General features: G+C 39.0%; 1 protein-coding gene across 4 annotated transcripts in view; it reads left to right on the forward strand.

The window, feature by feature from the left end:
* Nucleotides 1–14,563, forward strand: part of TXLNG (taxilin gamma) — a 56,172-nt gene that overhangs the window by 25,729 nt on the left and 15,880 nt on the right. For 3 of the 4 annotated variants that reach the window (XM_025437401.3, XM_025437410.3, XM_049107951.1), the window contains exons 2-5: nucleotides 2,892–3,195; nucleotides 6,778–6,869; nucleotides 12,246–12,416; nucleotides 13,731–13,925. In XM_025437401.3, coding sequence (XP_025293186.1) covers nucleotides 2,892–3,195; nucleotides 6,778–6,869; nucleotides 12,246–12,416; nucleotides 13,731–13,925 — 762 coding nt within the window. The remainder of the gene's footprint in view (nucleotides 1–2,891; nucleotides 3,196–6,777; nucleotides 6,870–12,245; nucleotides 12,417–13,730; nucleotides 13,926–14,563) is intronic. The other variant, XM_035711343.2, reaches the window with a different exon arrangement.

The following is a 14,563-nucleotide window of genomic DNA, read 5'->3' on the forward strand; positions in this document are numbered from 1 at the left end:
AAGCCCCGTGTTGGGCTCCCTACTCATTGGGGAGCCGCCTCCTCTCTCTCCTCCCTGGCTTGTGCCCTCTCTCACTATCTCTGTCATTATCTCTGTCTCTCTGTCTCAAATAAATGAATCTTTAAAAAAAAAAAAAAGTTATTGGCCTGAGAATTTGCTTCATATCATGTCCCAGTGCAGAGCCTCAAGTAGGTTCTTGAACAGATAGTCCTTACAGTAGACAAATTGGGGCCTGCTATTTTTTTTTTAAGATTTTATTTATTTATTCATGAGAGACACAGAGAGGCAGAGACACAGGCAGAGGGAGAAGCAGGCCCCACGCAGGGAGCCTGACGTGGGACTAGATTCCGGGTCTCCAGGATCACACCCTGGGCTGAAGGTGGCGCTAAACTGCTGAGCCACCTGGGCTGCCCGGGGCTTGCTATTTCAGCAGTCCAGCTAGACCTGGGCTTATTCATAAACAAAGATTTAGTAGCACCAAAGTTGGTCTTTCATTAGCAAGTATGAAAAAATACATCAAAACTAGTTGCACAGGAGAGAAGGGAAATGTAATACTGTCTTGCTTCTTTTTCTCTAACTTCTGTAGTAATGTTTAGGTACTTTCCATGGCTTGTTTTCAGCCATTTTGGTCCCTTCTGTTCTTCATCAATTGGCAGTTGAGTGTCTTTTATGCATAAGCTTTGCTGTCTAGGAGGATATGTATAGCAAATAAGTGATAATGTAATGTGTGTGACAGGAGCTGAGAAGTGAAAATGGAGTGTCTGGAAAGACCAAAAAAAAAAAAAAAGCAGTAGTATTAATAACTGAAGATAGAGAATGATAAAATAGAAGGACAGCATGAGATGTGATGGTTATATACTCTACACATTAATTCAGTGTCCTTAATGTCCTTAATTCAATGCCACCAGCTACTATTGTGAGTTAGGTAAACATTTGATCTTTCTAGTCCTTCAACTTTTTTCTATGATGGTTGAAATTGACCTATATGCCTTTAATCTGAAAGCCAGAGTAACTTATAATTAAATCTATGACATTTTGAAATAGGTGAATATATTTTGCCTTTTCTCAAATTGAAAGAACAGTGATAGAAAGCTCTAGCAAATTATACATCTGATAAGAGACTTGTATCTGGCATATATAAAGAACTCCTACAACTCAATAATAAAATTACAAATAACCTAGTTAATAAAAGGGCAAAGGATCTAAATAAACATTTCTCCAAAGGAGGTATACAAATGGCCAATAAGCATATGAAAAGATTCTCAACATCATTAGTCATTAGATGAGATACCTTCACACTGTAGAGGCTGCAATCAAAAGGACAGGCAAAAACAAGTGTTGGTGAGAATGTAGAAATAATGGAACCCTAACACACTGATAATAGGAATATAAAATGGTGTAGTCACTTAGAAAAACAGTTTCACAGTTCCTCAAAAGGTTAAACAGTGACCCTGTGACCCAGCAGTTCCACTCCTAGGTATATACCCTGCAGAAATATAAACATGTCCACAGAAGGACTTGTACATCAGTGTTCATAACAGAATTATTCATAATAGCCAATAGTTGGAAATAATCAAAATGTCCCATTAACTGATGAATGGTTAAATGTGGTATATCCAGGGCAGCCCGGGTGGCTTAGCGGTTTAGCACCCCCTTCAGCCCAGGGCCTGATCCTGGAGACCCAGGATCGGGTCCCACGTCGGGCTCCCTGCATGGAGCCTGCTTCTCTCTCTCCCTGTGTCTCTCATAAATAAATAAAATCTTTAAAAAAAAATGTGGTATATCCAAACTATGGAGTCTTATTTGGCAATAAAGAGAAATAAAGTAGTGATACATAATACAACATAGATGAACCTTGAAATCATGCTATGTGAAAGAAGCCAAACATAAAAGGCTACAATTATCTGAGTTTGGGATCCCTGGGTGGCGCAGCGGTTTGGCGCCTGCCTTTGGCCCAGGGCGCGATCCTGGAGACCCGGGATCGAATCCCACATCGGGCTCCCGGTGCATGGAGCCTGCTTCTCCCTCTGCCTGTGTCTCTGCCTCTCTCTCTCTCTCTCTCTCTCTCTCTGTGACTATCATAAATAAATTAAAAAAAAAATTAAAAAAATTATCTGAGTTTATTTATGTGAACTGTTCAGAACAATTAGTTGCCTAGGATTGAAGGTAATGGGAGGGTTTCTTTTTGAGGTGACAGGAGTATTCTAAGATTGATGATGGTGGTGGTTGCACAACTCTGTGAATATATTAAAAACCAGTGGGGAAAGAATGTATGCTTCTAAGAATAAAAGTCTTTTTTTTTTTTTTTTTTTTTTTTTTTTAAGAATAAAAGTCTTGTTGAAGAAGGGACAGTCAGTCATTACTTCATCCTGTATTCCATTGGTGGGAACTTCACATGGGAGTTCCACTTAGGTATAGAGGGCTGGGAAGTGGAGTCCCAGGCTGAGCATTTGTCCAGCAGTGCCAGCTCTAGAGGATATTGGAGGAGCATGGGTTTTTGCTGGATAGCTAGTGAGCCATCTCTGCTGTACCATTTCATCAAGGATAAGAACAGAATAATTAATGTTCATAACTTAGAGGATGATTTTACTTCTAAGATGCTTATTATTTTAAGTGGTGAATTTTTGTAGGGAAATAAGTTTAGATTTACAACTAAATGGCTTTTCTCACTTCCTATGGTACCATTTAGTTGTGTGATTTGTTTTAACTTTAATTTTCTTATACTTTATAGTTATGTCCCTTCTCTGAAACTTAAAAATATTTACATCAATTTTACAAATACTAAGAAAGAAAAAAGCTGTCAACCTTTGGTGTGTCATAGGATGTAAACATTAATCACATTTGATATAACTCCTCTTTGTATATTTTTTCTTTTCCTCTTTTCCCTCTAGTTTGTGATTGGCACAATGGAAGAAGCTGGAATGTGTGGGTTAGGGGTGAAATCAGATATGTTGCGCAACTCTCAATCGAATGATATTCTTCAACATCAAGACTCAAATTGTGGTGGCACAAGTAACAAGCATTCATTGGAAGAGGATGAAGGCAGTGATTTTATTACAAAGAACAGGAGTTTGATGAGCCCAGCATACTGCACACAAAAGTCAAGAGAGGAAATTCCTGGGCGAGAAGCTCGAATAGATCCGCCTGACGGTCAGCAGGATTCAGAATGCAACAGAAACAAAGAGAAAACTTTAGGTAATAATCTGTGCTCAGTGGTTGGATATTTTTTCTTTTTTTGGACATTTTTACGTGCTGCTCTTTTTACTTCTGTTTTCTGCAGCACAGGTGATTATGAACATAGCCACTGTTGAGGTAAATGTTGTTTAGCTAATAACATTTATTGTCTTCAGTGGGGTCAGTCTGCGTATCTACTGCATTTTGTGCAGGAGACAAAGATAGTAGAGTAGGAAGTTGTTTTCTCTGAATAATCAAGAATAGGCTTTCTTGACAAAATTGGGGGCCAACTTGACAGAAGTAGTATTTGACTTGCCTTGTTTGCATCTTTAGTGTAGTCTGAAATTTACAGTATATATTTATTTGATTGTTTTATTAAAAATTTAGTCATAACACTTGAGAGACAACATAATGTTATCTGTAGTTCAGAAAGTGGGTTAAGACTGGCTTTCAAAGGTATGTTTTCTTTCTCCTGCTGTGTTTGAGATTTAGGACTAAGAAAGTAATATGTTAAGTCTTGTTATGAAATCTGAAATCCCCTTTTATTTTAGCCTTACTCATTGCTCTTAAATTTTTTATACTTAGTATACCTAAGATTAATAGTGTTTGATTTAGATGGTTTTCTCTATAGAATTGTCCTTATTAAATCTATTTCCTGCTAACTTGGAAAACCTAAAAATTATAGAAATACAAGAAATAATTCTAATTCCTTACAAATAAATTTCTTCAAAATCAGCAGCCCCAATTACATGTGTAAAAGCAGATGGAGTCTTAAGTTACACACAGTCGGGCACCTGGCTGGCTCACTTGGGGAGCGTGACTCTTGATCTTGGGGTTGTGAATTTGAACTCCATTTAGGTGTAGAGTTTTTTGTTTTTGTTTTTGTTTTTGTTTTTTTGTTTTTTTGTTTTTTTTTTAGATTTTATTTATTTATTCATGAGAGACACAGAGAAGCAGAGACATAGGCAGAAGGAGAAGCAGGCTCCATGCAGGGAGCCCGATGCGAACTTGATCCCGGGACTCCGGTATCATGCCCTGAGTCAAAGGCAGATGCCCGACCGCTGAGCCACCCAGGCGTCCCTAAAGAATCTTTAAATAATTTTTTTTTTTAAGATTTTATTTGTTCATGAGAGACACAGAGAGGCAGAGACATAGGCGGAGGGAGAAGCAGCTCCTCAAGGGGAGCCCAATGTGGAACTCGATCCCTGGACCCCGGAATCACACTGAGCTGAAGGCAGATGCTCAACCACTGAGCCACCAGGCACCCCCAAATTTTTTTTTAAGTTGTGCATAATGTTACCACGTGACCCAGCAACTCTACCTCTAGGTATATACCCAAGAGGGTTGAAAACCCACATGTCCATGCAAAAATGTGTACATGAATGTTCATGGCAGCCTTTTTCATAATAGCCAAAAAGTTGAAATAACACAGTTATCTATCAACTGATGAATGAATAAACAAAATGTGGTATATCTGTATAATGGAATATTACTCAGCTACAAAAAGGAATGAAGTAGTGATAACATCCTACATGGGTGAATCTTGAAAACGTGCTAAATGAAAGGAACCAGACACAAAAGGCCACATAATAGGATTCTCTTTTATATGAAATGTTCAGAATTAGCAAGTCCATGGACACAGAAAGTGGCATAGTGGTTGCCAGGATCCTGGTTGGGGAGCAAGAGGGAGAGACTGCTAAAGGATATGAAGTTTCTTTTTGTGGTGATGAAAATGTTCTGGAATTAGGCAGTGGTGATGGTTGTACAACTTTGCAAATGTACTCCATTGTACACTTTTAGATTAAAAGGGTGAATTTTATGGTATGTGAATTGTGTTTCAAGAAAACCTCAGATGGAAAATATGAGTTTTACAATCTTGGTTAAGGGCACCTGGATGGCTCAGTCAGTTAAGTGTCTGCCTTCCGCTCAGGTCATGATCCCAGGGTCCCGGCTCAGCAAGGAGCCTGCTTCTCTCTCTCCCCCTTGCTCCTCCCCTCTGCTCATTCTCTCTCTCTCTGTGTGTGTGTGTGTGTGTGTGTGTGTGTGTGTGTGTGTGTCAAATAAATAAATGAAATCTTTTTTTTTTAAGATTTAATTTATTTATTCATGAGAGACACACACAGAGAGAGGCAGAGATACAGGCAGAGGGAGAAGCAGGCTCCATGCAGGGAGCCCGACGTGGGACTCGATCCCGGGACTCCAGGATCATGCCCTGAGCCGAAGGCAGACGCTTAACCGCTGAGCCACCCAGGGATCCCGAAATCTTTAAAAATAAAATAAAGTCTTGGTTAAAAATTGCAGTTTCACTATGGTTACTTCTAATCATGTTTAATAATCATGTTTAGCCATCTCTTTCAGAATTCTTATTGGCCTTGGGCTGTAAATGAGAGGTTTTGTTACTGAAATTTTGTGTGGGTAGGAAGGTGTTCTACTTTATTATTTTTTTTAAAGATTTATTTATTTGTTTGTTTGTTTATTTATTATTTATGATAGAGAGAGAGAGAGAGAGAGGGGCAGAGACACAGGCAGAGGGAGAAACAGGCTCCATGCCAGAAGCCTGACGCGGGACTCGATCCCGGGACTCCAGGATCGCGCCCTGGGCCAAAGGCAGGCGCAAAACCGCTGAGCCACCCAGGGATCCCCGGTGTTCTACTTTAAAGTTTGCATTTTTTCCTCATAGCAGTCTCTCTACCATGTACCAAAGTCCTTTAATATATCTTTTTAAGGGGCACCTGGGTGGCTCAGTGGTTGAGCATCTGCCTTTGGCTCAGGTCATGATCCCGGGGTCCTGGGATCGAGTCCTGCATCAGGCTCCTTGCAAGGAGCCTGCTTCTCCCTTTGCCTGTGTCTCTGCCTCTCTCTCTCTCTCTCTCTCTCATGGATAAATCTTTAAAAATATATACATATGTATTTTTTAAATGAAATATCCTACATATAAGAGTAAACACTTTAAAAAATAAAAATGATTCCTTAAGAAGTAAAATATTTTCACTTATTTTGAAAGGCCATTTGTCCTCTATTTCAGCCACCTGCTTCTCCCTGCCAAAACGTTTTAAAAGTACTGTTGCTGGCTCCTCCTGTGGGGAAAAGAATTTATGTTGACATCCTTTTATTTACACTACACTTGGTTAACACACAGAATGTGCTTACTAAATCATCAGAAGTTATTTAAATTACTTATAGAAAAGATACATGTCACAAGTGATTATGTGCATCTTAGATCGAGAATACCAACTGAAATTCCCTTTGAACTTGCTTCTATATTTGTACTCGGTTAGGAAGCTTTTAAAAATATTCTGCCCTTTGTAACTTGCCCTTTGTCTTAACTTGGACATCAATGGTTAAGCAAGGGAATTTTTAAGCCTTCAGCAAGAGTTCTTACAAATAGCTAGCGGTATTAGTGAAGAAATTTGGGGTGGGGGTGGGAAGGGAGAGGTTCCTGCTAATCCAGAATTTAAAAATAGCTTTCTTAATTTAGCTGATAAATCTCTTATGTCTAGTTAACAGGCACAAATTATTTTACTCTACATGTTAGAACATAAGTATTATGTAGAATTTACAGTTTAGATTTGATCTCATTCTTCTTATCTTGTTGATCATCAGGAAAAGAAGTTTTGTTATTGATGCAAGCCCTAAACACCCTTTCGACTCCAGAAGAGAAGCTGGCAGCTCTCTGTAAGAAATATGCTGATCTTGTGAGTATTAAATCAAGGCAGTAAGGTTCAAATGAAATAACAGCAAAATGTGTATATACTTGATAAGTATAAAAAATATGTGTATATGTGTATATACTTGATAAGCTTTAAAAAATATTTTCATATAGCTTTAGATGTAAAATTATATTGTATTCCAGAATCGAAGAGGGGAATGTCATTTCTTGGGGCTTTTTGTTGCTTGTATGACTTCATTATATAGGCTGATACATACATATAGGACATTATAATGCTACAATATGGCATCGATTTTCTAAAACTCAGTTTTAGAATGAAAAGGCTGACTTAGAAATACCCTGTTGTGATGCTTTAGATGCTAGTCAGGGTGTAGTGGTTCCTGTATTTAACTTTTCCCAAGGGAATTCTAGAGATAAAGGTTCTACCCATTGTGATTGAAATTGTGAGTTAGATGAAATAGTCTACTAAAACAATACTGTGTCTCAGGAAATATTTATTTCACATTTACTATGTGCCAGACATTTCTTTTTCCATCTTCTAAAGAAACTGACCTCATTTGTTCTGGGCCTTTGTTATTTCAAGTAGCATTAATTCTCTTTTTAAAATTATGAAAGAAGTCTCAACATGGAAACCCTGCCATCCTCTTTAGGTTGAAGAATGGGGAAATCCTAGAACCCTTTGAAGTTAGGGTTGTGGGAAACAGAATGAGTAGTAATATAAATGCTAAAAGTAATAATGCCTTTTGTGAAAAACTTGTATGAATTATTGACATTTTTTATGCATTTTCATCTGTTGATAAAGCAGTTATTCCATATCATAAATACTACTTTTTGTCATTGGGCAGCTCTAAAAATGAGTTGTTTATTTATTACTCAAAGAATTGTAGTTACTCTCCCTTCATGTGTGTATACCCCCACGTAGCTGGCATTTGGCAGCCTAGCACCTTCTATTCAGAGCAGCAGGAAACCCTGTGCGTCAGTATAAATGGCCTAGAACAGTCACAAATACAAAGATGGAAGAAAACACAATGTCGTCAGATTGCTGGTTTTAGGCAAGGAACTCTTCTACTATCTGTGAAAGACAGTCCCTACTGGTTCCATCCACATGAGATCCTGCGAGAAGTGGTAGAAAAAGAAGACAAGAACAAAAGGAAAAGAAAAGAAGAATAAAAGACAAAAAGCAGCATAGAGGGTGTTAGCTGGCTACTTGACCGGGTATTGTGGCAAGTCAGACAGCCATGAATAGATTAGAAGAAGAAAGCAAATAGTTCGCTGGGGCAGTCTTCATATTTACCCATATCATGGTCACATTCTGATTCACTGGGTCAGGGTTAGGGCCCGAGAGTCTGTATTTTAACAAGCTCCCAGTTGATAATGTTGATGCTGTTAGCCCTTAGATCACACTTTGTAGCAGGCATCTAGGCTGTTATTGGTTATGGCTTTTATTTTGTGTATGTAGAGGGTAGGTATGGTTAGTTTTAAGTACCAGTAACAATTGCTATGTTCATTTTAGAATGTGTGACACATAGATGACTTGCCTAGTAGTAACCTCTCTTTGAATTTGATGTGTGCTGAATGTATGAAGGACAGATGTGTACCATTTTCAGAAAATGTTCTAAAGTTTTATTTCTTAAAACAGCATTCATTTCTTTTAAAAGGTAGAGTATATAGGTATATAGCAGTGAAACCATCAATAGTAGCCTTTTCCTAAGAATTATTTATTTAGAAAACTTCCCTTTCGCCGTCACTGTCCTCTCCCCTTTTTGTGACAGCATCATCTGACATCACTGGTCCTTTTGGCATGAATAAGTAGAAAAGTCCTATAGAGTAGGTGGTATGGCATGTTGTGCTGTAATTGGGATAATCCATTGGGGAGACCTTGTGGCCTCTACATTTACCAGATAACATGGGTTTTTGAAATCCTCACATTTCACTTGCTAAGTGTGGATACCATTAGGTTTGTAACACGATTCTTAAGGACCTGTTATAGTGCTATTCTTTCCCATTCCTGAGTCAATTTGTGTAGATTACTATAGTGTAATAATAAATCTTGATATCTGCTGGGGTATGTATATAGTCTTAATACTCTTTCTTAGAAGCATCTTAGCTATTCTTGGCTCTTTATAAAATTTTAGGTTCAACTTACTGGGAAAAATTGGGGGAAAAAAACAGTTGACAATTTAGAAGAGCATTTCATGGAATCTATTATTGGTGTATTTTTTTTTTTAAGATTTATTTATTTATTTATTTATTTATTTATGATAGACATAGAGAGAGGCAGAGACACAGGAGGAGGGAGAAGCAGGCTCCATGCCGGGAGCCCGACGTGGGACTCGATCCCGGGACTCCAGGATCGCACCCTGGGCCAAAGGCAGGCGCTAAACCGCTGAGCCACCCAGGGATCCCTATTATTGGTGTATTTGCGGTAGAATTCCCTTCCTCATGAAGTGAATGGAATGTAAATAGTGTATATCCTGGGGCACCTGGCTGTCTCAGTTGGTGGAGCATGCTTGGTCTCAGGGTTGTGAGTTTGCACCCCATGTTGGATGTAGAGATTACTTAAATAAATAAATCTTTTTTTTTAAATGTATATTCTTATGGGAAAGAAATTAGTTTCTTACATACCATACACAATGATTAATTCCAAATGAATTAAGGATTTAAATGTAAAACTTAAGCTTTAAAATTTTAGATATTTATATTTATTTAGATACATTAATATTTTTGTAAACTTGGGTTAAGGGATTTTTTAAAAGATATATTTATTTTAGAGCAAGAGCAGGGGAAGGGCAAAGGGGCGGGGGAGAGAGAACCACATGCAGACTCTCAGCCGAGTGCTAAGCTTGATGTGAGGCTCGATCTTATGACCCTGAGACCATGACCTGAGTGGATATCAAGAGTCTGACACTTAACCCACTGAGCCACCCAGGCACCCCAAGGGAAGGATTTCTTATAACACAAAAAGCAGTATCAAAGAAAGGATTGCAAAAATTGGCTATGCTGAAATTAACTTTCTATTCAGCAAAAGACACTTCAAAAGACCATAAGAAGACATATTAAAAAACTGGGAAGAACATATTCTAACAAATACAACCAACAGAATATTTAGTTTCAAGAATAAGGAATCCCTACAAATGAGTATGAAAAGAACAACTCAGTGGAAAACTGGGCAAGAGACATGTAAGAGAGATTTTATATAAGTAGAAAAACACGAAGATACAAAGATACCTAAACATAAAGGTACATAAACTTATAAAGAGATGTTCAGCTTTATTAGTGATCAGGGAAATGCAAATCTGGACTGCAGTGAGATGCGATTTTATGTCTGTTGTAGTGGCATAAATTAAGAATTCTGATTGTACTTAGTTTTGGAGAGGATGTGCATCTATCTACATGATCTCTCTCTCTCTTTTTTTTTCTGTCTACATGATCTCTTATAAGTCACTGATGGGAGAATAAGTTTGCCAGCCACTATGGAAAACAGTTTGGCATTGTCATGTGAAACAGAACATTAATCACTGCCTAGCAGTCCCACTCTTAGGTTTGTACCCAGAGAAATTCTTGTATGTGTATACCAGGAAACTCCTAGGACAGTGTTCGTATCATTTTAAGTAATAAAGTCTGGAAACAACTCAAATGCCCATTGACCTGAGAATGGATCAGTAAAGCATATTGTGTGTGGTATATTTTTTATGTGAAATATCCTACAACCGGTGGGCCAAATCTAGTGAGTCCTGTTTTTGTACCGCCCACAAGGTAAGAATGGTTTTACATTTTTAAAGTATTTAGAAAAAGAAGACAACGATGCACCAGACACGTACATGGCCCACAAAGCCTAAAACACTTACTTTTTGGCCATTTACAGAAAAGGTTTGCTGTCCCCTGATCTGTGCCAACAATTTGGATGGGTTGTAGCAATATAATCTACAGCTTTGCTGTCCAAGATGGTAGCCATTCGCTTACATATGGCTATTTAAGCTCAATTTAAATTCAAGAAAAAATTCAGTTCTTCAGTTGCACTAGCCACAACAAAGTCAAAACAACTGAAACCAAAACGATTCTTTTAGGACCACACGCTAAGGAGATAAAAAGAGAAGAGCAAAGGAATTGTGAGCTTGGGATTCAGGATTGTGATTACCCTGAGTCCAGGAGGGCAGAGGGAGTTGCAGCTCTCAATGGAATTACAGATAGTGTGTACAGACTGGAAGCTTCTTGGAACTGTGCTACAGCCCACAATCATTGTTAAGATTACTTTGCAAAAGTATTAGAGAAAAAAATTATTTTTCCTGCAGGAATTTCTGTAAGGACATTTTTAAGAGCTGTAAGCATCTGGCCTGTATGTATGCTTGGTGTATTTTGATAGGCCACAAGGTGTCACTCTTGCCCTTGAAATTCACTCCGCTCCTTTCCTTCTGTGAAAGGTTAGTAGGGCCGCCTTAAACTGTCATTGTTGATTTAACCTTGAAATACACTCATTTGTTCCAAACCTAAAATTGCAGCAATTCCCCTGTCTTACAAAGAAACCTGAGTGCTGCTTATAAAAAGATAGGGCGCTCATGTGTGCGCGAGCTGGGGGAGGGATGTGGGCAGAGATAGAGGAAGAGAGAGACTTGTAAGCAGACTGCACACCTAGTGTGGAGCCTGATGCGGGGCTCGATGTCACAACCTTGAGATCACAACATGAGCCAAAATCAGGAGTCAGACACTTACCCTGCTGAGGCCCCCAGGCGCCCCAGTGCTGCTTATTCTAATTTGGAGGACCATTTCAACAGAGCAGCCTGTGTGTGTTTTTCACAAATGTAAAACACGATACTGTTGATTTCTAAAGTTTTTCCAAAAAACATTTTAAAATTTTTATTTATTTTTTTTAAGATTTATTTATTTATTTATTCATGATAGACACAGAGATTGAGAGAGAGGCAGAGACACAGGAGAGGGAGAAGCGGGCTCCATGTCAGGAGCCCGACGCGGGACTCGATCCCAGGACTCCAGGACCGCGCCCCGGGGCAAAGGCAGGCACCAAACCGCTGAGCCACCCAGGGATCCCCTTTTTTAAAATTTTTAATAAGAAAATAGAATAAGAGGTGCCTGGCTGGCTCAGTCGGTAGAGCATGTGACTTGACCTCGGGGTTGTAAGTTCAAGCCTCACTTTGGGGGCAGAGTTTACTTTAAAAAATGGGTTAAGATTGGCTTCCTTTTCTCTTACCCTAAATTATTTGCTTACTTACCTATCACAACTGGAAGAGAGAGAAGGTTGACAGAGTAATATGGCACAAAATAATTTAAATAAAATATATTTGGCTTTTGAAAATGTGTTCCATAGTTCTTACTGTAGTTCCTCCAGCCATAACTCAAAGGTTTTCATTGTACTTCCTGATTGTAAAGTACTTATTAATTTTAGCTGGAGGAAAGCAGGAATGTTCAGAAGCAAATGAAGATTCTGCAGAAGAAGCAAGCCCAGATCGTGAAAGAGAAAGTTCACTTGCAGAGTGAACACAGCAAGGCTATCTTGGCAAGAAGCAAACTAGAGTCTCTTTGCAGGGAACTTCAGCGTCACAATAAGACTTTAAAGGTTAGTTGGTTCACTTTTATGTTTTTCAGGAGGGACTGACACTGACTTACCTTGTTCTATAATCACTGTGTACCTATTTGAAATAAATCTTGTCACTACATGGAGACAGATACCAACCACCTTACTACTCTTTTGCTTGGCCTGATGCTTCTTAATGAACCTCATACCTGGTCATGGGGAATCTAATTGAGATTGATGTTTAAAGCACAGCTTACTTGCCTGGAGCCCTGGCTTAGGAAGCTCAGAGTTGCCAGTTTTCTGAGCACTGAGGTAATTATCATGTATGAGAAGCTGAGTTGAAACAGACTTGAAGCAGAGACTGAGTCTGTGGAGGGAAAACACCCATTGAGCTTCTTGGGGGCTGTTCATAAGCTGCATTGCCAAACCACCCTTGCCTGCCCCCCAGTACCCAGTGGCGAAGTACTTTTAGAATGACACTTAAATGATGGCTGAATATAAAGGAAGAAAGAGCAGGTATCCAAAGATTAATTGATGCCAACAGGGGGAGAAGGAAAAAGAGCCAGAGACTTGGAGGCAGGCCTGTCTTCATTTACAGCTTTGGTATGATTTCGACTGAGCAGTAGCTCCCATTAAACTGCTCCAGCATAGCAGATGTCCAAGGTCCTAGAATATAGGAACACCCAGGAAATGGATGTTTACCTACTCTGGGAGCTGTTAGTTTTCTCTTTGCTTTTGAACCCTTGGATTTAAATATTCATTAAAGTAGGTGGTATTTTTTTCCTATAGAAAATCAACATTTTGATTAGACTGATAGCCATTTAAACATGTAAAACTTGTATCTTTTAACTGTTAAAACTTTTAACACTGGTATCTTTGGCAAGTGATGGAAGTAAGGTTTTCAAGACACGGATTCCTTTAGTCCCTTGCCTTGTAGGGATTTAGGTGTAACCCAGAAAGTAAGCTGCAGGAAGGGTCTCTCTCGTCAGGCAGATTTAAGATGCTTTTGTGTAACTGGTGAGGAGAGTATTTGGGAAACTACGGTGGAGAGCTGGCCGTGTGGCAAGCTCTTTCAGTAAAATGCATTGAGTTAAATGTATTTATTTATTTTCAGGATGATGAATTTTAGATTGACAGGTGGCACTCATTTTCCAGCAGGGCAGTTTGCATCTCTGATTATCTACTTAAGAAAAGCTGCCTGCTTATTAAATGAGCATCTTCTGGTCAAAGGAAAGGAATGGTAGTTCAGAAGCAACACTTCAGGGTAGCAATAACAACCCCCATAGCAGCAGCTTCTTTTACAAGCATCTTCTCTATAGGTCTATACCATTAACAGAAATTATTTTGGATAATAAGGAAGAAAATATGCAGCAGGCACGAGAGGAGGAAGAAAGACGTAAAGAAGCCACTGCACACTTCCAAATTACTTTAAATGAAATCCAAGCCCAGCTGGAACAGCATGACCTACACAACGCCAAACTCCGTCAGGAGAATATTGAACTGGGGGAGAAGCTAAAGAAGCTCATTGAACAGTATGCCCTGAGAGAGGAGGTAAAGCCGTTTTATTGCTTTAGACAGCTTCTCATTATTAGCAAGAACTTTTCATCATTTGGTATCAGAGGAAAACTCCCGTCATGGAATATTTTAGAACTTTTATATCTGCATAGTGGACATTGGGCTTTTCTTTGGAAAAACTCAGCCACTGGGAACAGGAGTCTTGGGGGTCATCACTTAGATAGCTGAGGAGTCCATACATTTGGGTAGGTGAGGCAGTTTCTTAAAGACGTGTTAAGTACTACTAGTCTTCCACTTGATATTAGAAGATGGTGTTCTTTTTTTTTTTTTTTTTAATTTTTATTTATTTATGATAGTCACACAGAGAGAGAGAGAGAGGCGGAGACATAGGCAGAGAGAGAAGCAGGCTCCATGCACCAGGAGCCCGATATGGGATTCGATCCCAGGTCTCCAGGATCGCGCCCTGGGCCAAAGGCAGGCGCCAAACCGCTGCGCCACCCAGGGATCCCAGAAGATGGTGTTCTTAGCATACAAATTTTTCTCCTTATCTACACTAATAATGAATAAATATTTGGCCTCCAAATAATGCTGTAACTCAGACATCGATAATAATCTGTACAGTCTACATTACCGTTGTATTACACCTTTGTTTTAATTTTTTTTTTTTTTTGAAT

Source organism: Canis lupus, chromosome X (assembly GCF_003254725.2).
Source record: "Canis lupus dingo isolate Sandy chromosome X, ASM325472v2, whole genome shotgun sequence".
Taxonomy (NCBI): domain Eukaryota; kingdom Metazoa; phylum Chordata; class Mammalia; order Carnivora; family Canidae; genus Canis; species Canis lupus.